We start from the raw sequence: 24948 nt of genomic DNA on the forward strand, positions 1-24948 counted from the left end.
GTGCCTCAGAAATGACGCTGGTTGAGGCTGTCTTGAGAGTTCAGGTCCTCGGCAGGAGCAACACAGACAAAGACACTTGGAAACACCATTTTCCTATCTAGTAAAAAGAACAGTGAAACTGAAATACTTTATCACAATACACAAGAAGGCTTAATTTCCTATTTGCCCTGCTTCCCTGAGAACCACAGCATATACAGGAAGTTCACGCCCCTGGGGTGTATTTATGGCAGAATGGGGAAAAAAACGAAGCTGTGAACTTTGTCAAGGAAGATTCCAGGAGGACAGATTATTAAACTATGACAGCCCCGCTTTCTCTGCTGAGTAGGTTATCTATAAAAGGCTAATCGTGTGATTACATGAGCTGTGACGTCACCCCCAGGCCTGTAAACAGTTCTTTGAAAGCATTAGACCTATTTTATAGGAAGTCAATCTGAGAAGGCTGAATCACAAGGTTTAAAAGTCTAGAACCTTCACCCTCAAGCAAAGGTCACCCTGATCCTTCTGACTGTTACATGTTCCTGTTTTCTTCTGGACAATATCAATGTTCCAGAACTACAAAGTCAAGGAACACTTACCATTTCGTGAGAGGGAACCAACACAAGGCATCTGGAATTACACAGCCAATACACTGTGTGTGTGTGTGTGTGTGTGTGTGTGTGTGTATGTGTGTGTGTATGTGTGTGTATGTGTGTCTCTGTGTGTGTATGTGTGTGTGTGAGAGAAAGAATGTTCTCAAGAGGAAGCTTTCAGCAGTGTTTATAAGAATATATATATATATATATATGATAAAATGGCATATTTGGGTATTTATTCCATCAGGGTTAATTTCCTGTCTTGAGACTGCACATAAAACAGATTTAACTATAGGAGTAATGTGAATAGAGGGTCCTTGTGACCGCTGTAAAGTCTTTCCAGCTTTCTGTGATACTGTTTATTCAAAATAAAATGCTTTTAAAGGTTTACTTTGTGTACCTTAATATTTCCCCGAACAGTTTGCATTAGGACCGACCAGAGAGAAAAAAAGGAGCGGTGGTTTTTCAAACATGAGGTTTTCAGTCACAGACTGTAATGGAGACTACTTGAGACTGGGAGCGTTCTGGCAAAGGCTTCTTCCACAAGCCTGGACACTGTAAAATGTAATATTAGAATCCAGGCCTGACCTTTCCTCTCTCATGAACAAGTCTGCCCTCATTCCAAGGTTGGCTCCTTGTCATCTTTGAGGGGACATCTTTCGCGGGCCACATCCTTATTTATAGAAAGAAGATTTCCGGCTTCTATTAATCAAAGTGGACTCTGTGCTGTTGCTTTCGAAACACTCTTGGCTTGTTTGTGGTATAGTATAAACCTCCTTGGCACTGTGTTTACCCCTACCCACTCCATCAACTGGAAAGACCTCGCCTCTTAGAAGCCAGGCGCTTCTAAGTTAATTTTGTCTGAAAAAAGTAATGCATAGTCCCCTTTGGGGTAAGGGCGTTGGCATGGACTCCTTCCTCTCACACTGCCTACCCGATGCTCCAGGCTATTCTCAGCATCCTCAGCGTGCCCCTCAATCTGCAGGACCCCGCTACAGGAGGACGCTCCTTCTCACTAGCCAATGCTTAGCCCCGCCCTGTTCTCGCACCTTCTCCTCCGGTCAATCCACCGGAAACAGGGCGAGACTTTGGCAAGGTCTTAAGCATTCCAGCCTTACTGCCTTTCCCTCCTAGACACTGCCTCGCCAACAACCCCTTCAGGCCACGCCCCTCAGGCCACGCCCTTCTGCCCGCGCTGAGGAAGGGCGGGGAGGGGCGTGTCTTCTCCTCCATTCCCGGGCACCTATTGGACAGGCCGTCAGCTGGGGGCGGGACTGGACCCGAACTCGAGACCCTTCGTTGTTAACGGCTTTCAGTAAAGCTCTGGCTTTGGGGACTGACGCGGTCAAGAGCGACTCCGACTCCAGCAGTATGTCTGACAAACGCCAGGCCGGCCATGTCCAGTCTCAGCGAGTCCCCGAGTCCTTCAGGGGTGAGTCCCCCGTTCCCCGCACAGCTGCCCTGATCTCGCCCCTGATCCCGAGCCCCCCACCGCCTGCGGTGAGAACCCCGGAGACCGCAAGGTTCCGAAAGGCGTGTCTCCACTGCTCTGGGTGCTCTTCGCAGGGCCGTCGTCTTCTCCACTCCTGGGTTCTCGGGCTCAGAGATGATGATTTGGGGGTGCTGGGGTGCAACCTGCATGGCAGCCAAGAGGGCGCGCCCGCGGCAGGGGCGTGTATCCACTGCCGGGCACCCTGGCAGGCAAGGAAGGGCTGGCTTCAGATGCCAGGTGCCTATCGCCAGCGCTTCTTTATCTCGGGCTGTGCACGCGGACCGGGCAGTCAGGAGTGGTTAGAGGTGGCTCTTCTGCGACTTCAGCCTCGCTCCACTCCTTGTTTCTTCTCTGCCTCAGCACCTAGGAAGGGAAGCGGTCCCAACAAGTAGCTTTCATCTGCCGGCACTTGATCCCCCACTCCTCTGAACCAGGGAAGAACTCCCACCCGCTTCCCGCCATCCCCAGTTTCGGGAAACGTAATCAGTTTCACAGTAAAGGACTAGGCTTCATTCAGCAGTAGGTGGTATAGGCAGAAGAAAAGAGGTCTCCCTGGCTTTCCTTCCAGTTCCATTGTCCGCCCCATTCTGTGTCCACTTTTGTCTTAGAGATCTCTCCTACCAGGTAAACAGTCCCGTGCTCACCACTCTCCTGGAGCCTCCCTACTCTTGAAGGCAAGAACTGTTAACAGGCCCCCATCCTATCCTCCGTGAAGAAATCAGAGCCCTTGAGCGAACTACCTCCTTTAAATTGTGTAACTCCTTGGGGTCGGGAGATGCCCAGTAAGAGAAAATAAACCTCGCAGGAGTCCTACTATCCCCTTGGGAGTTTTACTAATCTAAAGGAATTACTTCTAAAGATGGGATTTCAGGGAAAGAGATCTAGGAGGCTGAGTGGGCTTTTCCCATCATCCTGCGGAGAACGCTGTCATCCATTCCGAGTATTTGCAAAGCCAGACTGTCCTCCCATCTAAGTCCCATGCCCTTGCCCAGGAGCACCCACCTTTAGCTATTTCTCAAGCATATCACGATGATTTCAGACAGACGACTCCTGAGTACAGTACTAGGGAACGTACTGGGTTCCAGCCTCAGTATCATGGGTAAAAGCGTGCGTGTGGGGGGAGGGGCAGTGGTCTGTGCCTAGATGAAAGTGTGGGTGTCTCCTTCATCTGTACCCAGACCGCCACAGCGGGAAATGGATTTGGAGGCCTGCCTTGGGAATAAATTCAATCTCTGTTCTTAAAGATCATAGTATTTTCTTGATCACAGACCAGTTTGAGTTTTGGTTCTAAATCCCTTTTCTTGGTTCTACCCTTAGCTGTTTTAGACAGAAATCTTCTAGAATTAGTGAAAATGATTGGGCTTTTTCTCATGTATACAATTGAAATTTTGCTTGGTTTTTGTCACTTTTTATTTTAAAAGCTTTGCATTCAGGTGTGTGTGTGTATGTATGTATGTATGTATGTATGTATGTATTGTGTGTGTCTGTCCATCTTGTGGAGGTCAAAAGACAACTTTCAAGCTCTCTCCTCCCAACATGGCTGATCCAGGGACCAAATACCGGCCACCTGTGCTGACAAGTGCCTTTGTGGGCTGAGGCATCTCACCTGCCCACCGTTTAGTATTTGTTTTCTTAATGGCAAGCCTCGGAGATTTGACACTAGGAAGAAATCTATTACTACGACATATTAAACAGAACTTCTCAAGTGTGTGTCATTTGCTAAACATAGCTAAATGGTTTATAAACATCTCCTGGGACAAGGAAATGTCTTTATTCCCTGTCTTTCAGTAAAGAAACTGAGTCAGTGATAAGACAGCCTAAAAAGTCCAGAACCAGGTTTCCAACCCAGGCTCTGGCTTTCCGAATGATCTTCCCAATCCTACAGCTATCCATCAAGGAGACACCAGGATAGAGGGTCTGGTCAGCTTCAGGACTTCACTGAGGGTAAACAAAGGGAGCCTAGAGACCCAGTGTGAGTTGGGCCTCCCAGAGGAGGCCACTGCAGAGGAATGCTTCTGATGGAAGCCTGGAGTTAAAAGCCCCAAATCTGTTGCCTTGCATCTTTGTGGAGAATTAGTCCTCCATAGATAAACATGACCAACCCAGGACTAACCCAGGAAGTTAAGCTAGAGCCCGTGCATTCAGTTTGCAGGGGAACAGCAGTGCAGGCGGATTGCAAAGAGAAATGTTGTAGAGAAGAGCCTTGTCAACAAGATCTACCCCTTGGGAGGATTCCTTGGAAATAAGCAGAACCATGGGACTGATGTGTTTACTTCAGTTGTTACAGTTGATCAGATCAGGGAGGACTTTGTAACTTCTTCAATAATTGACCTGAATTAAACCCCCAGTGGTAATAAATGAACTCAGATGGAAGATCAAGACTGCAGAAGCCATTGTTTACAGTTTGTGATAAAATAGATTTCAGTGTCACTGAACAGTATACATTTTAAGCTGTAAATGATAGAGTGGCTATCTAGTCTCCCTTTTAAAATGTAAAATGTTGAACACGTGATACAGAGGGGACTGATCATGAGTTTTAAAAAAGCACAGAACAGCATTTTCCTGCAAACTGTTATGACCACATAGCAGCGTGTGCCTAGAATTTATGGTGTGATGTAATTGTCAGTTGGACTCGTCTGTTACCTTTTCTCTTTTAGTCTCATTGTAAGAACTCAGGATGAGTCAGGTGGTGGTGGTGCAAGCCTTTAATCCCAGCATTTGGGAGGCCGAGGCAGGTGGATCTCTGTGAGTTTGAGGCCAGCCTGGTCTACAGAGTTCCAGGATAGCCAGGGCTACACAGAGAAACCCTGTCCCAAACAAAAAGCAACTAAGTATGAGACACATAGCAGATGAATGAATGTTTGCTGAAAGAAAGGAACTGGAAGTAGAACATCGTTAGATGTTAGTAGTTTGTTGTTTATTGTTTTTAGGATGTGGCAATCATTTTTCCTTATGTGTTAAGTATAGACAGTCTACTTATTCTTACCATAGACAGTCTGCTTATAGGTGTATGTTAACAACAAAAGAACTATAATTGTCAAGGAAATATATTGTACCTTATGAAAACAGAGAAGTTAGAGGACCAAGGGGTAAAGTGTGCCTCAGTTCTTTATAACACACTTGCTCCTCCTTTGTCCATCTCTGTCTACATTCTGGGACCACTAAAGAAACTTGACCTCATGCTTGTGTTTGATATTTTAGCAGATGGCGCCTTGGAGATATAACCAAGAAAATGCCTTCAATTATTATGAGACAATAAAAAGGGTGCCCAATTTGCTGTGCACTGAAGTGAGCTCTTATGGAAGGTAGTGTGGTCCAGGAAGTGAGTGGCATTAGAGTGAAGGGCTCGCAGACCCTTAGCGTTAGTCGTTTTCCTCAGTCCATCTACTGGCCCCATCTCTATGGAAGATACCACATGTGCTTCACAATGAGTTTCCATGTAGCCATGTCTTAGTGTGCACACGGGATTGAGTTCATTATTATCAGGAAATTTTTTTTCACTGAATTGTGCTTGAATAAGCCTAAAATAAACTACTTGGGGTCAGACACTCAAAGTTTGAGCCAACACGTAACTACTAAGTGGTATTAACCAAACTGCCTTCTTAATGTCTCATAGATTAAAACTCTGTTGGCCGTGGTGGTCTCAGAGACCCCCACAGGTATATGTGAATTTTCTTTTGAAGTTTTACAGTTTCCTTCATAGAAAAAACAAAGAATAAAAAGATTAATGGTGGCTAGACTTGCAGGAAAATACTCACTTCCCATTCAGTTCACGTTTAGGAGAAAGTGGGTAAAGATGAGAGTGACAGATGCCCTGAGGAAGTTCAGAAATCTTTACTGCCCCACATGTGATCTGTTCTTCCCCCTGAGATGGAATCCCCAAACAGATTGTTAAGATATTTTCTCCATGGTATGCAGGTCCCAGAAGGCATTTCACCTGATAAAACCACTTATTCCTTATGTGGCGGTTTGAATAGGCTCGGTGTTTGAATGCTTGGCCCAGAGGGAATGGCACTGTTAGGGACTGTGGCCTTGGTGGAGTAGGTGTGGCCTCTTTGAAGGAATCTGTCATTGGGGGATGGGATTTGTGGTCTTGGAAACTCAGGACAGTCTCCTGCTTCCTTTGGAGCAAGATGTAGAACTCTAGCTCCTTCCCCAGCACCGTGTCCGCCGGGATGCCATCTGCCATGACAAAAGTAGACGAAACTTCTGAACTGTAATCTCACCCCAATTAAGTGTTCTCCTTGATAGGCGTTGCTGTTGTCATGGCGTCTTCACAGCAATGGCACCCTAAGACACCTTATAAACTATTTATTAATTACCTTATAGTTGCATTGGTAGTCGTGGTTACTGCTTGACTACCCTTAAATGCCAAGCATTTTATGGGTTTTCTCATTTGGTCTTCATAACACCATGCATTTCTTCCATTTTACTGATAAGAAGATGAAGCAGTAGGGTTGGAATTTGACACCAAATTGCCATGCTCTGACACGTGCGTTCGCAGTTCCTCTGCGGGAGGAATTAGGAATCTAATGATAAACTGTTCTCTACCAGAACAACCAGTGCTCTCCACTGCCGAGCTATCTCTCCAGCCTCTGTTAATAGATTTTTACATAAAAAAAAATCCCCTCAGTTCAGCTCTTACATTTTATATGGTCTTTTTTAAGGGTCAGTGTCTTGCTACAAATGAAAATCGGAATTCGGTGTACACAAGTAAATTTTATTGGAATACAGCCACGATTTTTGAACATACCTGTGTGATGCCCACGGCTGTTGTATGCTGCCCTGGTAGGCTTGAGTAAATGCTCAGGCTCTGTGCTCTGCAAAACCTGTTTCCTCTGTGCCCCTTTCAAGAAAAAACTTGCTAAATTCTAACAATCTGGTGTGGGATAATGGTGAGGAGGTAAGGAGGAGGAGGAGGAGGAGGAGGAGGAGGAGGAGGAGGAGGAGGAGGAGGAGGAGGAGGAGGAGGAGGAGGAGGAGGAGGAGGAGGAGGAAACAGGTGTATCTTGAATATAAATAAGAAGTAAAACTTTGCCAAGACTTTTCACCAGCCATTTTCCCTTTAAAAATGTGCTCTTAGACCCATATAGCATGCATTTTTAAGATAAAATTCCCAACTATCCTATCTGTCTCTACCCAGACAGTACTGTTCATGACAGTTTGCAAAATAAAGTGTTTCACCCACATTCTGTAAGGAAAGGGGAAGGATTGCCTCTCAAATACTGCAACATGGATGGATGCCTTAGCCCATCCCTTTCGCTTTGTGCAATGGGGCATGTGACTCCCAGTCCTAATTTTAGATATAAGGCATGTTTTGGGGCTTTCTCTGCAGAGGAAATCTAATACATTTTTGAGCTTTGGAGTAATTAAATCTCAGTGGTGGGAGTTGGGAATTTAGCTCAGTGGTTTAGCTCCAGGGAGAAAGGAAGGAAGGAAGGAAGGAAGGAAGGAAGGAAGGAAGGAAGGAAGGAAGAAAGAAAGAAAGAAAGAAAGAAAGAAAGAAAGAAAGAAAGAAAGAAAGAAATCTCAATGGTGACTGGGATTCTTTACTCCCAAGGGCTTTTGTCGTGCTGGCCCCATTTCATCTTTGAATGAACCAGTGGCACAGCGTGGAGAGCAGCATACACTGCTCTGAGCACTGGTCAGGAGCTTACAAGTAAGGAACTTCTGCTTTCCCTGTAGCCAGAGGACAAAAGGGACTGTACACTCATACCTTTACATTCTATGATTTGGTTTGGCTTAATATTAATTTTCTTGAGGTAAGGTCAATTTGAATAATAATACATTTAAATGTATAGATATGTGTTCATTTTAAGTCCCTTTGAAATTTATTATTGTTATTATTATTATTATTATTATTATTATTATTATTATTATTATGATTGGTTTTCCAAGACAAGGTTTCTCAATCATAGTCCTGGTTGTCCTGGAACTCACTCTGTAAACCAGGCTGGCCTCGAACTCAGAGATGCACTTGCCTCTGCCTCCCAAGTGCTGGGGTCAGAGGCCTGCGCCACTCTGCCGCGCTTCTTATTTTGATTTGCAGCAGTCTTTTGCCTACAGGTGTGTCTGTGCGTACATCGTCTGTAGAGGCTAGAGGGTTGGAGTTACAGAGGGCTGCGAGCTGCCACATGGCTGCTGGGAATCAAACTCAGGTCCTGTGAAGTGTGAGGAACTAGCCAGTGTTCGTAACAGCCGTCATCTTTCCAGTGCCACAGGTCCTAGTTTTGATTGGGTAAAAGTTTATTTTCAATCCAGTTTTCAGAAAAGAGTTTCACGGTGGAAAAAGAAAATGCATAAAACCATGTCAAAGCCATGTCTACGCCCAAGTATTGTGGGAGCCTTGATCTTCAGAAGTCTTCCCTAGTGAGGCACTGCCAGGTATTTAAGCCAAAGTATCTCAGGAATATTGATGCTCGTTCCTTGACTGTCATTTTTCTCATAAACTAATAGAAGGAGACACCCTATGGCGTATATGTCTTCCTTGCTGAACTGTGACCAGATGTGAGAGGATTTTTATGGTTGAGAATGGGACCATTTCACTATAAAGGGGTTAAAAAATAAGTGTAATGGAGCCATTTTCCTGGCGTTGACATGCTTCAGTATTTCTAGCCAAGCCTTTGCTAAGGGCAAGACTGCAAGACTGCATCACGTCAGCCTACCCACCTACCTAGCTGTTTTTCACTTTCGATGCCATGTATTTATCTGAAGAATCTTGGTGTAATGATGGGACCTGAGCACAGAAAAGATCTTGGTCGAGCTTCCTGGCCTGTCTAAAGGGGGACATCTTTGAAAAATGTACTTTCTGCAGATCTTTGAGTGTTATTTAAGTGGTGAATTAACTCATTTTTAAGAGGATCTTTTTTTCAAAAAGAGCAAGTATTATTCTCCCATTTTTCATCATGGAAATTGGATAGAATATTCTTTTCCCTGAGTGCAGTGGAAGGTCGCAGGAACCTTTCATCTGTGTGTATCAAGCATTACCTCAGATCCAGAAGACCAGTCTAATGCTTATTGCCCTTTGACAGTGAAGGAACCATGTTCCCATCGGTCCTGGTTTGTTGTTGTTTGGTGTTGGTTTGGGGGTGTTGTGTTTCTGGTTTGGGGGTGTTGTGTTTCTGGTTTGGGGGTGTTGTGTTTTTGTTTTTGCAGAGCACGTGCTGTGCATTGGGAGGATGGAAATGAGCAAGAGACGCTGTGTTTGTCGTTCATTGAAAAGCGCTTTTCTAGAATGTTCAAGACCCTGGGCCAGGTTCCCAGCAACATAAAGAAAAAAATGATTAAAAACCATCTGTGCTTTGGGGGTTTGTGGTGTACGGTGATCAGGAGCTCTGCGATTTGCCTGCAGTGGGAGGGACTTAGAGCGGTGTTTTTGAGAGCACCAGAGGTTAGCAGATAAACATTTGTGGCCTGTCTGCTCGTCTTTGGAACCCAGTTCACATAAAATCTAGGCCTATGTGGCTCAGAACCGAGGAGTTTTTCTGCTAAAAATAGGAAGTCCACCTAGGGTGAAGGGTTTCCTCCATCAGGATATAAGATTTCATCCTCAGACATGCCTGACCTCCCTGTTTCCTGGTTGGATATTATGTTAAGAAAGTACTACAGGCATGAACACTTCTTTAGTGATGACCTTTTACATTTAATGGTGAGGGGTCAAAGAGACTCAGAGTACAGTCTTTAGGGCAAGGGTTTTGTCCTTCCTGGTATGACCCAGTGAATAGTGTTTCTGTTACTTCATTCATAAAATGTAATACTTAGCCTCCTCAGGCATGATGGGCTTTCCTCAGAAAACTGAGGCGGGGAATGTGAGTTCTAGGCTAGCCTGAGCTACATAGCAAGAATCTATTTTAATACAAACAAGCAAACAATCAAAACCTTACTGGATGGTTCTAAAAATTACGATACACATCACATTTAAAAAGTATTTAAAAAGCACACCTGCTAGGTAGGAGACCTTTCTTGGGAAGGCATGTTTCTTCTGTTCCCTCGTTTATAAAGTGCAATTAAAACCTCTTTATTGGCATTTGTGCAATACTTGGTAGAACGTCCCCACAGGCAGTGAGTACATCGAGGGGGTCCTGCCTCTAGTGCTCCACCAGTGACTGTCTGTGCCCTAGGAATTGTGACTTAGAAGTGCCAAGATGAACTTAAATGTATGGGAGGACATTCCCCTAACGCCACAACATAGATCAGAACACTACAAACTTAACCAGACTCCTGGCTGTGTTTAATTCCCTCCTGTGTTTCAGAGTGTTCACTCTAGCTGCCTGCACCTTTTTCTCCACCCACCCAACCCCGTGTTCCCAAACCAGAACCAGCTGCTCTCCCCATTTCTCCTGAGCAGTAACTTAGCACACTGGGCACTCCTCTTCCTTCCTGTCACTTCTGTAACTCCAGCAGCCTCTGAAGTGATGGCAGAAGCCTGGGGTCAGCAGGCCTCTCTCAGTCTCTCTCTCGCTCTCCTCCACTGAAACTAAGAAGATGCTGGACTCAGGCAGATTCCCAGGCTTGAGAGTGAAAGGCAACAGCCAAGCAATAGCTGTGCAATCCAGGAGAGCTGATGGCTCGCCCGGTGACTGAAAGGGGATTTAGACTGCGAATGGAGGACTAAGGTTGGATCAGCCAAAACTATATCAGACTAGCGAAAGTGAAAAAGACAAAAACAAACAAACAAAACAGGAAAAAAACTGGACTCGAAAGGAACGCCAGTTTGTTCTTCGCCATGCCTTAGCGTTGACCGGCGTATTGATGGTTGTTAGTCTGACTGAAATTACGATGCAGTTTTATAAGTTGGTGTTGGAGGAAGAGACAAGAACAAACTCTCTCCTGTAGTGGAAAGTCATGTGGTACAGCTCAGAACTGAAAAGTGCAGGGAGAGCCCAGGTTGAGGAGGGAGTGAGGTTAGTTAGACCCCGGATGTAAACGCCAACCAGCGAAGCCAAAAGATCAGTTTGTTTTTGAGGAAACAGAAAAGGGGAGAAGCGAGCGGAGCAGACGCTGCACCCTTTGTGTCCCCTTCTAGAATTTGACTCCACACGCATAAGCACATGCGTGCCACAGTGCCAGGGTGACAGCATGTGTGCCACAGTGCCGGCGTGACAGCACGCGTGCGGTGCTTAGAGGACGAGCTGCAGGAATCGGTTCTTTTCTTCCACCATGTGTGTTCCAGGGATCAAACTCAAGTTTCTCCATTTTGGCAGCAAGTACTTTTACCTGCTGAGCCATCTCTGTAGAAGTTTAAACTTCAACAATTTTGATTCTTTTTTAGGTCAAAAACAGGAAAAGCCCAAGTTTATGACTACAGAGGCTAAAGATATAAACAAACAATAGCTAGAAGGGGGGATACGCTACTAATTTTATTTATTTGAATTTTAAAATAGAGTGTAAGTCAGGAAAGTGGTTGGAAGAATGTGTTGAAATATTTACTGTCTCTGGTTTAAAGTAGCCTCCCCCTCCTTTTTATACTTCGACACATCCTTTTCATAGATGTACGACATTTGTAGTCAGACGAAAGCACTGTTTGTATGCAGAAGAGGAGGAAGGACTGAGATGCCCATCACCGCTTTGTTCTTGCTATTGCGAGAAGCCAGAAGCATCCCAGTCACTGACTGGGAAATGAGGAATCTGTATAAAGAGAGTGTAATGGGATTATGTGCCTGGATCCTGGTTGTCATCTGGAGTCATGCTGTGCCCTCAGCTACAAGACCCATTTTCTCTCTGCCTCTGCCTTTTTGTTAGCATTTCCCTTTCTGTTAGGAAGCTGACAAGGGCTGTCAACTCCCCATCCCACTGACAACAACAACGCTCACCCCCATCCCACTGACAACAACGCTCACCTCCATCCCAGTCACTCTCCCTCCTTCCTTCTGTTTACCTCCTGGTGTCATGACTATCTTTGTTCCTCACTGTACTTGATCTCGTTAGAAGCTGAGTTGTCTCCATTTTTTGTTGTCTCACATCATGAGGCAAAATAAGCAAGCGGCAGGCATCTGAGAAGCATTTGCTGGGTAGCATAAGAGGTGATGTGAAATAAGACCAGGGCTGTGTGAGACGGAGACAAGGGAACTCAGGGAAAGCCAGCAGAACACCGAGCACAGTGCATCCAGTGAGCACCCAGGATGAAGTGATGGCGTGCCGTAACAGGCTGTGTGGCTTTGTTTTTGACAGATAATTCCAAGGCAGAACTGGGACCTTGTGGATGGATTTTGGTGGCTGTCTCGTTCATCTTCATGCTTATAACTTTCCCAATATCAATTTGGATTTGCATAAAGGTAAGGCGTATTTCTTTCCTTTCTGAAGCAGGGTCGGCTCCCACCTCCATAAGCCACGTGATCTATGGGGCAGGTAGACGGATACTAAACTGGGGATGGATTCTGCTGATGAGTTATAGCAGAATCTTAAAGCTCACCCCTGTCTGCTCAGTCCTTCCTCAAAGGCAGCGTGAGGATCGCCTTGCAACAGCTTTGTGTCCGGTGTGAGAAGATCCTGTGAGGGCCCAGCGAGGACGGCGGGTAGCAGGGCTGGGCAGCAGGCTCCTCACAACACTTTTGCTGTGTTTCCTCCCTTGTAAAATTGGGACAATGGCAGCCCCTCCTTAGGATGATGGCGGGATAAAGTGATCGGCCTGTGTCCACACACTCACTGCAGAGCCTTTCCCACAAAGTTATTATACTTGGCCAAGTAGCGCCATCTGCATTACTAAACTAACAAGTATGCTGCTGGCGTCGTCTGATAAACTTTATTGTAACAGTAGAGTCAGAAGAAGCACCATAAGCTCTTCTGGGCAAACAAAACATGAATCGCCAGCAGGATGCTAACAGCCACGGGATGGACTTGGAGAGGGTTTCTCTGTGCTCTGCTCTCCTGGGCTCCCAAACCAGTGTATTTGTCCTGTGTTCTGGGTCAGAGGCTCCTAGATAGAGCAGGCTGGCCTTGAACTCACTTTGTAGTTCAGGTCGACTCAGACTCACCGTCCTCCTGCTTCTGCCTAGAAAGCCCAGGGGTTAGAAGTATGTGTCGCCACTCCCCGGCCAGGTATAAGTAAAGACGTGTGTGTGTGTGTGTGTGTGTGTATAAGTAAAGATGCATGTGTGTGTGCATGTGTATGTGTACAAGTAAAGATGTGCACATGTATGTGTGTATAATAAGTAAAGACGCGTGCGTGCGTGTGTGTGTGTGTGCGTGTGTGTGTGTGTGTGTGCGTGCGTGCGTGCGTGCGTGTGTGTGTGTGTGTGTGTGTGTGTGTGTGTGTGTGTGTATAACAAGTTAAGATGCGTGTGTATATAAGAAGAAAGCGCCATGCCTGGAAACAGTAAGCAGCGGACACACTGTTTATAGACGCTGTCAGGAATTAGAGCGAGCATCAGGAGGCGCTGAGCCTGCTCAGAGCAGAGCTGTACTCAGGAGGCTGTGCGTGTAAATGTGCTCCTCATGGTGAGTTCCCTGTGTTTTTATTCCAGATTGTGAAGGAGTATGAAAGAGTGATCATCTTCAGACTGGGCCGCATTTTGCAAGGTGGCGCCAAAGGACCTGGTCAGTACTAGATTGCAGTCTGGAAACCAGAGTGTTGTGTTTTTGTACTTTTTGTATATGTGTGTGTGGGTGTGTGCTCATGAGTGCTGGTGCCCACAGAGGCCAGAGGTATGGGATCCCCCTGTGCTGGAGCTACAGAATCTGGGAGCCACCTAATATGGGTGCTGGGAGTTGAGCTCTGGTCCTGCGGAAGAGCACCAGGTGTTCTTACCGTCTGAGCCTTTGCTCTAGACTGTGAGGTGAGGCTGGTGTGAGTTCCCCAACAGGGCGGCTCTGGCCAGTCTGGTGCTGCCCACCTCTCCACTGTGATCTATTTGGAATGACTAGGTTGTTACTGGCCTTGGCCAACGGTGGCCATAGCCTTGGGAGGCTGAGCGGGAAGATCCAAACCAAGGACAGGACAGCAGTCAGGCAAATGCTGGGCCTGTAGGAACATGCCACTATGCCCAGTGAGGCTCTGGGAAGGCAAGGGAGAGCAGAACGCAGTCCCCTATCAGAGGCCTTGCTGTCCAGCAATCAGACACCAACAAAGAGACAGAGAGCCGTGCCCTGCATTTAGTCTTAGGAACCATTATCCACGGAGCCCTGAAAGAGAAGCACAGGAGACCCAGAGAAGAGCATCTGACCCGAAGTGGGGGTTCAGTCAAAGATTTATTTCCCACTGTTGTTTTTTTTAAATGACTATTTTTATTAAAATTACAGGTCTGTCTGTGTGTGTGTTCACACACACGTTCAGAATCCAGAAGAGAGTGAAGCTGGAGGGAGTTGTGAGCTCTCTGTGTGGGTGCTGGGAACTGAACATGGCTCAGTTAGAAGAGCAGTAAGCACTCAACCACTGAGCCGTCTCAGCCGTCACACACACACACACACACACACACACACACACACACACACCGTGTATATCACAGGCTAACTAGCATTTCACTGTGTACCCTAAGCTGGCCTCACACCTCAGCCTTCCAAGTACCGGAAATACCTGTACGCATATCTGTGGCCGGCCTGCGTTCTGAGGCATGGGGAGGTGCCAGCCACAGAGAGGCATTCCTCACAGAAACAACGACCTCTGCAGAGCAGTGTAGGGAGAGAATACAGCAAGTGGAGGTGCTGTTGGAACTGTGTCCGGTGAGAATGCAGGACCCCAGGACAGGGAGAGTGACTAGAGGCAAGCAGTGTCCTGAGAGATTGCAAGGCGGAGGGCTTGTGGCTCAGGACAGTGGGTCATAGGGAGAAACTGTAGTACGATTTAGAGGCAAAGGACGATCGATCGAGCTGTGTTGGGAAAGCCGCCTCAGCCGTGCCTCAGAACTGATCACGGTGAGCTGAGCCTCATTACTCTCTCGGATCCCGTGTGTTCCAGGGTTGTTCTTCATCCTGCCGTGCACTGACAGCTTCATCAAGGTGGACATGAGGACCATCTCCTTCGATATTCCGCCACAGGAGGTGAGCAGTTCTCACTGTGGCTGCCTGCCAGCGGGAGGCCAGAGCTTGCAGCCCTCAGTGCCTTCTCTTTGTCCAGCTCTGTGACTTGAGCAGGTCACTAATTCTGTGTCTCAGTGTCCTCACTGTCAAACGGAGGTTGTAGTGTAAGGCCATGGGGTGTGGTGAGGCGTGAGTGAGAGACTGAGTATGTGACGCGCTTAGCACGTGCAGCACCCGGAAGTGAAGCCCTGTGTGCGAGCTTGTCACCACTATGAGAGACAGGGTGATGCCAGAGGACATGAACTTACGGTTATGGTTGTAATCATTCTGACCACAACTCTCTTGGGTTTCAGACAGAAAAAAATCTAGTTTAACTTCCTTTCTCAGGGCCTCCGTTTTTATTCAGGATAAATTGTTAGGAGAAAAGAGTTAGAAAGTGCTGGTTTGGTATTTTAAGGAGCCTCTGTGACCATCCCGAGCCTTTTCAGATTCCTCACAAACAGCACCTAGTTAACATTACTGCCAGTTCCTAGAAGGATTCTGGTCACACTGAGGTAAATCCTCAGATCCCAGCTCTTGTGATGCCCGGTCTGGTGCTCCCCAACTCATGGCTAACTGCACCGGACACCCACTCTGCTGTGGGCGTTTGGTGCCTCTCTTAGGAGCATAAAAACCATCACAGACAGGAGAGTGGCAGGCTGCTGAGGGGCTGGCTGTGGGAGAGGTGGGAGCAGGGTTTCCTGGCACAGTCAGTGACCTCAGCATGGTGTTGGAGCATGGCTTTCTCTTATCCTAAGTCACAAAATCCAGAAGCCACATTGGGCACTCCCTTACTGGTACTGATCCAAGCACTTGGTAAGGTCAAACTTTTCAGTTTACATGAACTCATAAATAATAAAGCAGAGTAATCCCCACCCACACCTCACAAGAAGCCTGAGAGCACTCCGGATGCCCTGCATGCTTTCCTGTTACTCGGGAAGATGGGCTCTCTGGAGCCCCTTCAAGGGACTGGGAATGGGGGTGTTTTCTTGCGTAAGCACTGTGGGCATGTGGCTGCAAACATTTGCCTTCTGCTGCTCTCTTTCCCCGCAAGGTGCTGGAAAGCCCTGGAGCGACTGGAACTTGGCAGGCTGCTCTTTTCCCAGCCCCTGGGATTTCACTGCAAAGGGAGGTTAAACACTCTGCCCACAAGAACCATTGCTCAGAGAAGCCACAGCATTGAGGGGTGGCAGCTGTGGCAGCCACAGTGGCAGGAATCTTGAGTAGTGTTCATTTCCCAGCCGAGTTAAGAGAGGTTGTTTCCCAAGACGGTAAGGACCTGAACGTTTGTTAACAAACGACCCTGTTCTCTTGAAACAGAGGTGCATTAGGTTCGAAAGAGCGTTGCTTTGGTACCTGGCAGAACTAAGGCCTCAGGACAGCTCTGCTGTTACTGCTGCTTCTCATTGGCATGGCTGCAGGCGCTTTCAAAAGACTTCCTGAGGACACCTCCTCCTCCCTTCGTCGGCAGAACTATGGTTAGGAGGCAGTGCCAGCCTCTTCTGACAGATGAAGAGTTAGCAGGTCACATGGATCACAGCCCGCTACAGCTCAGGTTCAGGGTCCCATGCCTGCATGGTTTGTCACTGTGTCTTAGGGCCTTGTTACAGTCTATCTCTCCCTCGTGACCCTCCACCATGTGTCAGTCACACTGCCAGTGCTAGAGGAGCGAGGAGCTGTCCCTAAGAAACTCACCATGTGAGGGAGAAGCAGACACTCCGTCCTAGCATCCCCCGCAGCGCATCGCTGCACAGAGGAACAGTGGATGTGCACGGGGTAGCCTTCCTGAGAGCAAGAGTCAGGAAGTCCACCCACCGAGAAGACATTTGAATGGGGGGAAGAAATCAGACAGAATAATGCCAGCTTTTGAGTAGCATCTCAGATTTTGTTAAGGGCTTGAATGAATCTGTCAATAAACTTGGGTAAGTAGGAGAGCCTTATTAATCTCTAAGGCTTACAAATGACTTTGATGCCTGGTAAAGATCGGCCATTGCTTAAGGGTTCCTGGTGGCAATGATGAAGTTTCCCCAAGTGTGTGGTCGCCTTCCTCCTCCCATAGGTGCTCACTAAGGACTCGGTGACCATCAGCGTGGATGGTGTGGTCTATTACCGTGTTCAGAACGCAACCCTGGCTGTGGCAAATATCACCAATGCAGATTCGGCAACCCGTCTTTTGGCGCAAACCACCCTCAGGAATGCGCTGGGCACCAAGAACCTGGCTCAGATCCTCTCTGACAGAGAAGAGATCGCACACCACATGCAGGTGAGGCATGAGAGGAGCCGGCACACGGCGTGCCCACTGCTGTTTAGCTAACCCGAGCCAGAGACCTGAAGCCGAGGACATGACCCTTCACCTGGAGGGGGATCCTCGCCGCCATTCTCCTTCTCAGGTTTTCCAGTCTTCACAGAAATATTTTCAAACACCCGTGGGTTCATGGCACTCAGGTGCACGCTGTTTTTAAATTTCTTCTGGTGCCCCGCCCCCAGAGTTCATATTATCCTTGTAGATCATAGTGACTTGGGGGTTATTCTGCAAAACGGTATAAACATTGCAGAAGCTCTGGCCTCCCGAGCCCCATGAGTCCCTGTGTAATTACCTTGCTTTCCAGTCTTGCCTGTGACGTAGATGTTAATACGAACTTGCCGTACCGTAAATCCAAGCTCCTATTCATAGAGGTTTCGTCCGTCATGGTTAAACTCTCCGATTTGTTTAGTTTTGAATAGGTGATCACTCTACACCAGAGTGCCCTGTTGCTTACTCTGCAGCTGGAGTGGGCCTTGCATTTCTACCTGAGCATTACCACCCCCTCCCTGCTAAAGTACACATATCGTGTGTGTGGTGCCGTCCCAGCCTCCGGAGATTGAGCACTGTTCGCTCCTGCCCTTGTAAGGGAGGAATGTGAGGCTGGCCTACACACTCCCATTAAGTCAGGTAGACAGACTACTGGCGAGCTTAGCCCGAGGCTGACCACTCTGTGTGTAATAATGGTTCACTGACCACAGCCTTGGCTGCTCACTTGTCTGTGACCCATGCTACTCATGACCAGGGCAGACCATGTGGAACAGCTGCAGTGGAGACCACAAATAAACAGTTCCTTTGTGGCCCCTTACCATCTGCCAACCGACATCAGCTACAGATCAGCTCTGCTTCCTCGCTCTCAGCCCCTGCTTCTGCATCCCCTGACGAGGTTTCTCTGCCCCTCACCAAACCTTACCCACCTTATCCACACTCCATCCCGGTGAACACACCCACTCTTGGCACCTGGACGGGTGATGGTGCCTCACTTGCCGGCCCTTCTCTTTGCAGAGTACTCTGGATGACGCCACAGATGACTGGGGAATAAAAGTCGAGCGTGTGGAGATTAAGGACGTGAAGCTGCCAGTACAGCTCCAGAGAGCCATGGCTGCAGAGGCAGAGGCCGCCCGGGAGGCTAGAGCCAAGGTAATGTTTTCTGTTTGCTTAGGTTCTGCTGTTACTTTATTTTCCTTTGGTGTTCTTAAATTCCACACTCTCCCTGAAAGAGTGAAATAGCCGTGAGTGAGTAAAACCCTGCCCATCACCTCAAATCCCGTTTCCTCAGAAGTCATCATTTTAAACAGGTGTGTGTGCGTGCGTGCGTGCGTGTGTGTGTGTGTGTGCGTGCGTGCGTGTGTGTGTTCTGTATGAGTGTGAATTTTTGAGACAAGGCCTTTTTGAGACTGTCTGGCCAGCAAGGCCTCAGGAGCCGCCTGCCTTCCTCCTCCACACTGACGTGACAGATGTGTGCTAACACGCCTTGCTTTTGCCTGAGTGCTGGGGGACCCAAAGTCTGGTCTCAAGATGGTACAGAAAACGCCTTCTCCAGTGAGCCACCTCCCTGGTCCTGTACTTGGATTTATTTGACTAGGTTGTTGCTTTATTATTATTATTATTATTATTATTATTATTATTATTATTATTAATTACCATAGGGAACTGCACTGCACACACTGTCCTGTACCTTGACCTTTCCACTTGGGTCTCATGAGAGCATTGGTCTGTCAGAGCCACGTCTTTGTCTCAAGACCGTGAGCCGCAGGCTTTATCTCCCTGACTCGTTATTAAGGCAGGTTGACATTATTAAAGTCAGAGCTCGTCACAGTGCGTCCGCTTGCTCTTTCAGTCCCTCACCTATTCGGTTTTTTCCCTCCTCTTTCCCCCAGGAGCCTCTTCCTTCCTGCCGCGTGTCCTTCCTCCTGTTCGTTTCCACATCTTCCTTCTCTCTTCCTGTTTCCTTTTCTTCTCCATCTTTGTCTTAAGCCTGCCAGAGTGTCTTAAGCCTTCTGGTAGTTCTGAGGAAATATTTGCTAAGCTAACCTCAAAACATGTTTCCTGTAAGATGACAGCGTGTCAAAATATGAGGGTACCCCATCAAACCCCATCAAACTGGGGGTACAGGCAGGCCTCACCAGAGCTGCACAGCGCCTTTGCCTCAGTGCAGACAGCCCGTGATGGAGGGTTTCTTGCTCCCAAGTCTAGTATTCCTTGGGCAGCTGTAAGGACAGAGGCTTCCTGTTAGCAGAGGGATTCTCTGGTACAACAAGGACAAAGCCACCATCCGATCATGGCCACACAGCTCCACCCTGTGAAAAGCTAGACAGTTTTCATAGGAGGGTTTGCTGTGCCTTTGACAGTTCTCCTAAACACAGGGACAAGCCAATTTGTCATCGTGAGAAAGTTGTAGTGGTTGGTGACTGGCTGACCACAGAAGAAACCTGTCCATCTCATACGATATCCATTTAAGCCACAGACTGGCCATTATAATTTCTTAGTCGGCTGGTACTAAATAGAGAAGCATTCTGTTGACAGGCTGCCTCCAGAAGTTTCTATCAGCCAGAATTTTCATGTCTTTTAAGTTCACTCATGGCAACGTTGCAGAAATCTCAGGTGCTTTCATGCAAGTCTCTCACTTTTGGGAACTAAAATGCATGCACAGTGTTATTAAATATTCCTGTTACCACCCAGTTATTTGAAAAGTGGGAATTACCTTTACCTTATTATCTGACACTAACTAGAAGCCCATTATTAGACCACATAGAATAATGTGGTCCCCTACAGAGTATCAGAATTAATGCATCCAGGAGTCCTCACCTTCTATTCCCATGTCAGTAATGAACTACAGAGCGGCTTTCGCCGAGCTTAGACTTGGCATCCAGACTTTGCAGTGCTCCCGATAACAACCCTCAACTACTTGGAGTTATCCCTAAAAATGAAACTTGTTTGCCATCCTGGTCAGTGACAACTGAGGCCTGAAAGAGCTGAGTGATTTCCTCAAGGTCCCACGGTGATTAGAGATGAGATCGCTCTACTCCCCCACTCCATTCCCTTCCTGATTCCTCCGGAGCCTCCCACCGTTATCAACAGTTGCTTTCTTTACTTCATAACAAGGAGCAAAGCTAAAGAGGCTGTTTCAGTGCTGTCCTTGGAGGAGGCTACAAGGTTAGCCTGACAGCTGTGACATGAGGCTGGCCCATGGCCAACTGTCCCCAAGGTCAGGGTTTACACAGTGTGACCTGCTTCAGAAAAATACACTAGTAAACTGTGTAACTCTGAAATAGCAGTGAGCTCACATCCAGGTTCTCATGGGAAACAGAAGGTGGCCTCCTCTTCAGGAGGAAGTTACAGAAGAGAGAGTAGTAGGCTTGAACGACTGGAGCCCTGTGTTCTGCTGTGGGGATGCCCATTGGCACCACCGCTTTGGAAGACAGTCTAGCAAAGTATAGCAGAGCTGGATGTTGGCAGAACCTGTGCTCCACTCCTCAGCACATACCTCACAGATACACACACACATTTACCACCCGTATGGCCGGGCAGCACATACCCAACCCTGGAAGTGGTGTAGTCCTCATCCTCATTGAATCGAATGGATAAGGATAGTTATAAGGACATGATGGTGTGCAGAAAAGCGAGCACACAACTGCTCCCAAACATCATCTGAGCAGGGGAAGCTGCCCAAGGTATCCACACGGGAAGGCACGGGCGGGGGGGGCTCTCACTTTAAAGTGTGTAGATCACTCGTGGGCTCAGGCTCCAGCAGATGATAAAGTTATAGGTGGCCTGTGAGAGTAACATGTGTGTTGACACGAAATTGCCACACGTTTGCACTCAGCCACAAGGAGCTTGCTTTGCTTGAAGATGTTCTCCACATCCAAGTGTCCTTGGGCTCCATCTAGAAAAAAAGCCTGTGGCATCTCGTCACCGTGTTGGTAGTTTGCTCAGAGTAGCTTTTCGATGAACTAAATGTGTGCCCATCAGAGTGGGTCTGGCTTCCCAGCCCACAAATTGTTTATTGATTGGAAGAGGGAAATGAACTACCTGCAGTCGGTGCCCAGGTGACAGTATGCCTGATTGGATGTCAGAGACGACAAGGAAGGGAGTTTGAGCCTGCCACACAGAGCAGGGGTGTGTTCGTGCATTCGCCAGTGTTGGCCTCAGAACTGTTCCCTACCTGGTTCAGTAGAAAGCCTGGTACCCTCGCTCCTTTTTAATGACACTACACATGGAACCAGAATTCAGACTTAGGACTCAGATCCTGTCTCCTCCCCTTCCTTACCCATCACTGTCATTAGGTAGAGGCAGGTGGGATCTCTGTGAGTCTGAAACTCGATTGGTCTACGTAGTGAGTACTGCATCAGCCAGAGCTACATGGCGAGGCCATTTCAAAAACAAAAACAAAAATCATATTATGTATACACACCCATGCATGCACACACGCACACACGCACACACACACACACACACACACACACACACACACACACACCTGTATCAGGTCTGGGCTTCTCCCTTACTGTAAGGATGAAGGGGACTCTGTGGGTGTCTCAGAATCTCTCTGAGTCTGTTCACTAGACACGCTCCTCTGAACGCAGCGCGTGTGGCTGTCACTCAGTGTCTGCGGATGGATACTTAGTCCTCCCTACTAGAAAGAGAAAGCGTGCACCGCTAACTTTATTCCTTTTTATCTTGATAGAACTGAGATACCCTGAATAGTAGGCAAGCTGGAGCTTTTGTTTGTTTGTTTGTTTGTTTTGTGTGTGCACCTCTAGCTTGCACACAAGTCAGTGTGCTCAAACGCATATATCATCCTCATCCAACATGATCTGCGCGTGTGCATTTCAATAAAGTCTCCTTTCTTTGATTCCAAAGGGGCGGAATTCCACCTGACTTGCAAAGGGATTCTTCCCACACATTTAAGTCATTTGCTCACCCCTTGGCAGGGCTGAGGGCTGCGTTTGTTTGGTGCCCTGTTCAGTTTACCCTGCCTGGGAGATGAGGCGGCAGTAACCGGGAATGCCTTGAGCCAGACACATCCTCAAGCAATTCAGTTTCAGGACAAAGCCTGTCTGGGAGCTGCCTGTCTAGGGATTGATGGGTTCCTGGCAAGTCCCACATGCTGTCTTACTGTACTTACTATGTGGTGCCATGCCATTTGCAGCTGACCTCTTCTTCCCCCTGTGCAGGTGATTGCAGCCGAAGGGGAAATGAATGCATCCAGGGCTCTGAAAGAAGCATCCATGGTTATCACGGAGTCTCCTGCTGCCCTTCAGCTCCGGTACCTTCAAACCCTGACCACTATCGCTGCGGAGAAAAACTCCACCATTGTCTTCCCTCTGCCCATCGACATGTTGCAGGGCATTATGAGTTCCCACCACTGAGCAGTCCAGCTCTATGGGAGAGCTGTGCTGAGTCCTTCCCAGGGTAAAGAGGGGACAAAGTTAGCCTTTAACTCTTGGGGAGATTAGCTGAAAGCTTGACTGTCCCCCTCCCTCTCCTTTCCTGTATGTGCACTGTAGGGGCTCTTAGAATGGGCAGGGATCATAAAAGCAGATGAGAGACTCGCTCTGGAGCCAGGAGTGCAGCTCAGTCGCAGAGCACTGGCTTAGCCCGTTCAAGGCTCAGGGCTTCATCCTCAGCACCAACAAATAAACAAATAGGCAAGTCAGGGGAAGGGACGCGTCTGAGCCCAGGTAAACACTCTGTGACACTGAAGAACTGTGCCACCCACTTCTCTGGCCGCCTGTGCCTTCCCTTCAGGGGATCCTTAGGATCGTTTTGTTTTGTTTTGAGATAGGGTTTCTTAGAGTAGCCTTGGCTGTCCTGGCCTTGAACTCAGAGATCCCCCTGCCTCTGCCTCCCCAGTGCTGGGACTAAAGGCGTGGGCCACCACCACCTCTCCCTTTAGGAAATCTTAAGGAAGGACATTTCCCCAAAGTTCATCCACCCACTCTATTCCTCTCCCTCCTCCAGCTTGATCCTGTCAGAGCCAACAAAAAGGCTCACGCTGGCCCTTCCGAGACCGAAGGTCACTCCTGTCATAGTCCTTTTGAAAATAGTAGTTGCAGTTTTTAAAAACCGTCTTGGGCCTCCGCCCCACAACCTAATGATCCCTGTGTGTGGCCTTGTTTAAAGCAGCGAATCTCTGCCACAGGAGTGCTCCCTTCTCACTCTCGCATATTTTCATGGATCAGGTTTTTAAATCGTTTTGAATTTTAAAAATAACTTTGAGTTCTATCAATAAAAGTTTATGTCCATTTGATTGGCTCAAGTATTGAAGAACCTTTAAATTCCTTAAGAAAGCCCTATCCTCTGCTTCCTGCATACCGGTTACTACTAGACACCGCGATACCTTTGATTATTAATCCTACTTTAGCAGCACAGGGAATTCCTAACACGTGGGCTTGTGATTGGTCTTGCACAGACACCCATGCTGAGCTCCGTGCAGAGGTGAGGCTTTTGTTTGATTAGTTTTGTGGGTTGTTTCTCATATAAAACATTGATACCAACAGAGGAAGTGTTCCACACCACTGGACATGGAGCACACACCCTGTTCCTAAGCCCTGTGCCCAGCTGGGTGTTTAGAGATGTGTAGAGCGCGTCCACCCAGACGCAAGTTGCATTTACATTTTGAATTTAAAATGATGGTGTTATCTGTTTGGAGAAGTGGCTCGCCCTACACTGAGGACCAGGAAACCCTGTGTCCTGGGGAAAACACCTCGGAGGTAGGAAACAGTGCCCTTGGTCTTCTAAATTTCCCGTCCAGACACCAACTGGCCTTCGCTTCTGTGCCTTGTGAATTAGTAATCCAGTAGGCTAAAATCAGTCACAGGGAAGGGTGAAGAAAAGCAAGTCCGTAGGAAGGGGTGCTGGTGTGAGGGTTTCCACACATCCTCCCCTTCGGCTGTGTACAATAAAGTGTGTGCCCTGTGACCCGACTCTGTGAGCCTTGTTTCTGTCTGCACCACGGAGGCTGTTTTGAAGATATTCACTGAACATTGCATTCATAGTTGAGGAAGGCCTTAAATTTTAACTTCAGTTTTAGGTTATTGGATTTTTACCAATTCAGGACAGAGAAGCGTTGGTCAAGTCTGTAACCACAAGTTTACAACACTGGCCGGGATAGAACAAAGAAAAGGACTCAGAAGACTTGCTTAACTATGACTGTGCTTTCCAGTACGTTGTCTCCACACTGCCGGTCTTCCCAGGCCTGGCTACCCACCAGAGCCTCTCAGATTTCCTTTTAGCAGCAAACCTTTCTTTCCAAGGGAATGGTTCACTGATGGAGATCTTAAAGTGTCTGTTGCTGGAAGGTCACATCTATAGCACTCAAGTTATTCAGTAAGGACAGTGAGGGTTGTTAATCAGGTACGAAAGGCAGCCTGTAACCTCGGCTCTGGGGGCTGAGAGATAGCTCGGTGGCTAAGAGCGCTGACTGCTCTTTCAGAGGACTTGGGTTCAGTTTCCAGCACCCACATGGTTACTCACAACCATTTGTAACTCTAGTCCCAGAGGACCCAACACCCTCACACAGGCATACATGCAGGCAAAACACCAATGCACATAAAATATTAAAAAATAAATAAAAATAGTTAGCT

The 24948-nt window shown here is 47.6% G+C and overlaps 1 protein-coding gene across 1 annotated transcript; it reads left to right on the forward strand.

Moving 5' to 3' along the window:
• The first annotated feature begins 1863 nt into the window (after positions 1 to 1863).
• On the forward strand, positions 1864 to 24288 carry Stom (stomatin). Its single transcript, XM_032902664.1, has 7 exons — positions 1864 to 2004; positions 12235 to 12338; positions 13527 to 13599; positions 14957 to 15039; positions 17117 to 17320; positions 18365 to 18499; positions 22537 to 24288. The coding sequence occupies exons 1-7, from the start codon at positions 1944 to 1946 to the stop codon at positions 22729 to 22731; spliced, it is 855 nt and encodes a 284-aa protein (XP_032758555.1). The 5' UTR covers positions 1864 to 1943; the 3' UTR covers positions 22732 to 24288.
• The last annotated feature ends 660 nt before the right edge of the window (positions 24289 to 24948 follow it).

The sequence above is a fragment of the Rattus rattus genome, chromosome 5, assembly GCF_011064425.1.
Source record: "Rattus rattus isolate New Zealand chromosome 5, Rrattus_CSIRO_v1, whole genome shotgun sequence".
Lineage (NCBI taxonomy): Eukaryota > Metazoa > Chordata > Mammalia > Rodentia > Muridae > Rattus > Rattus rattus.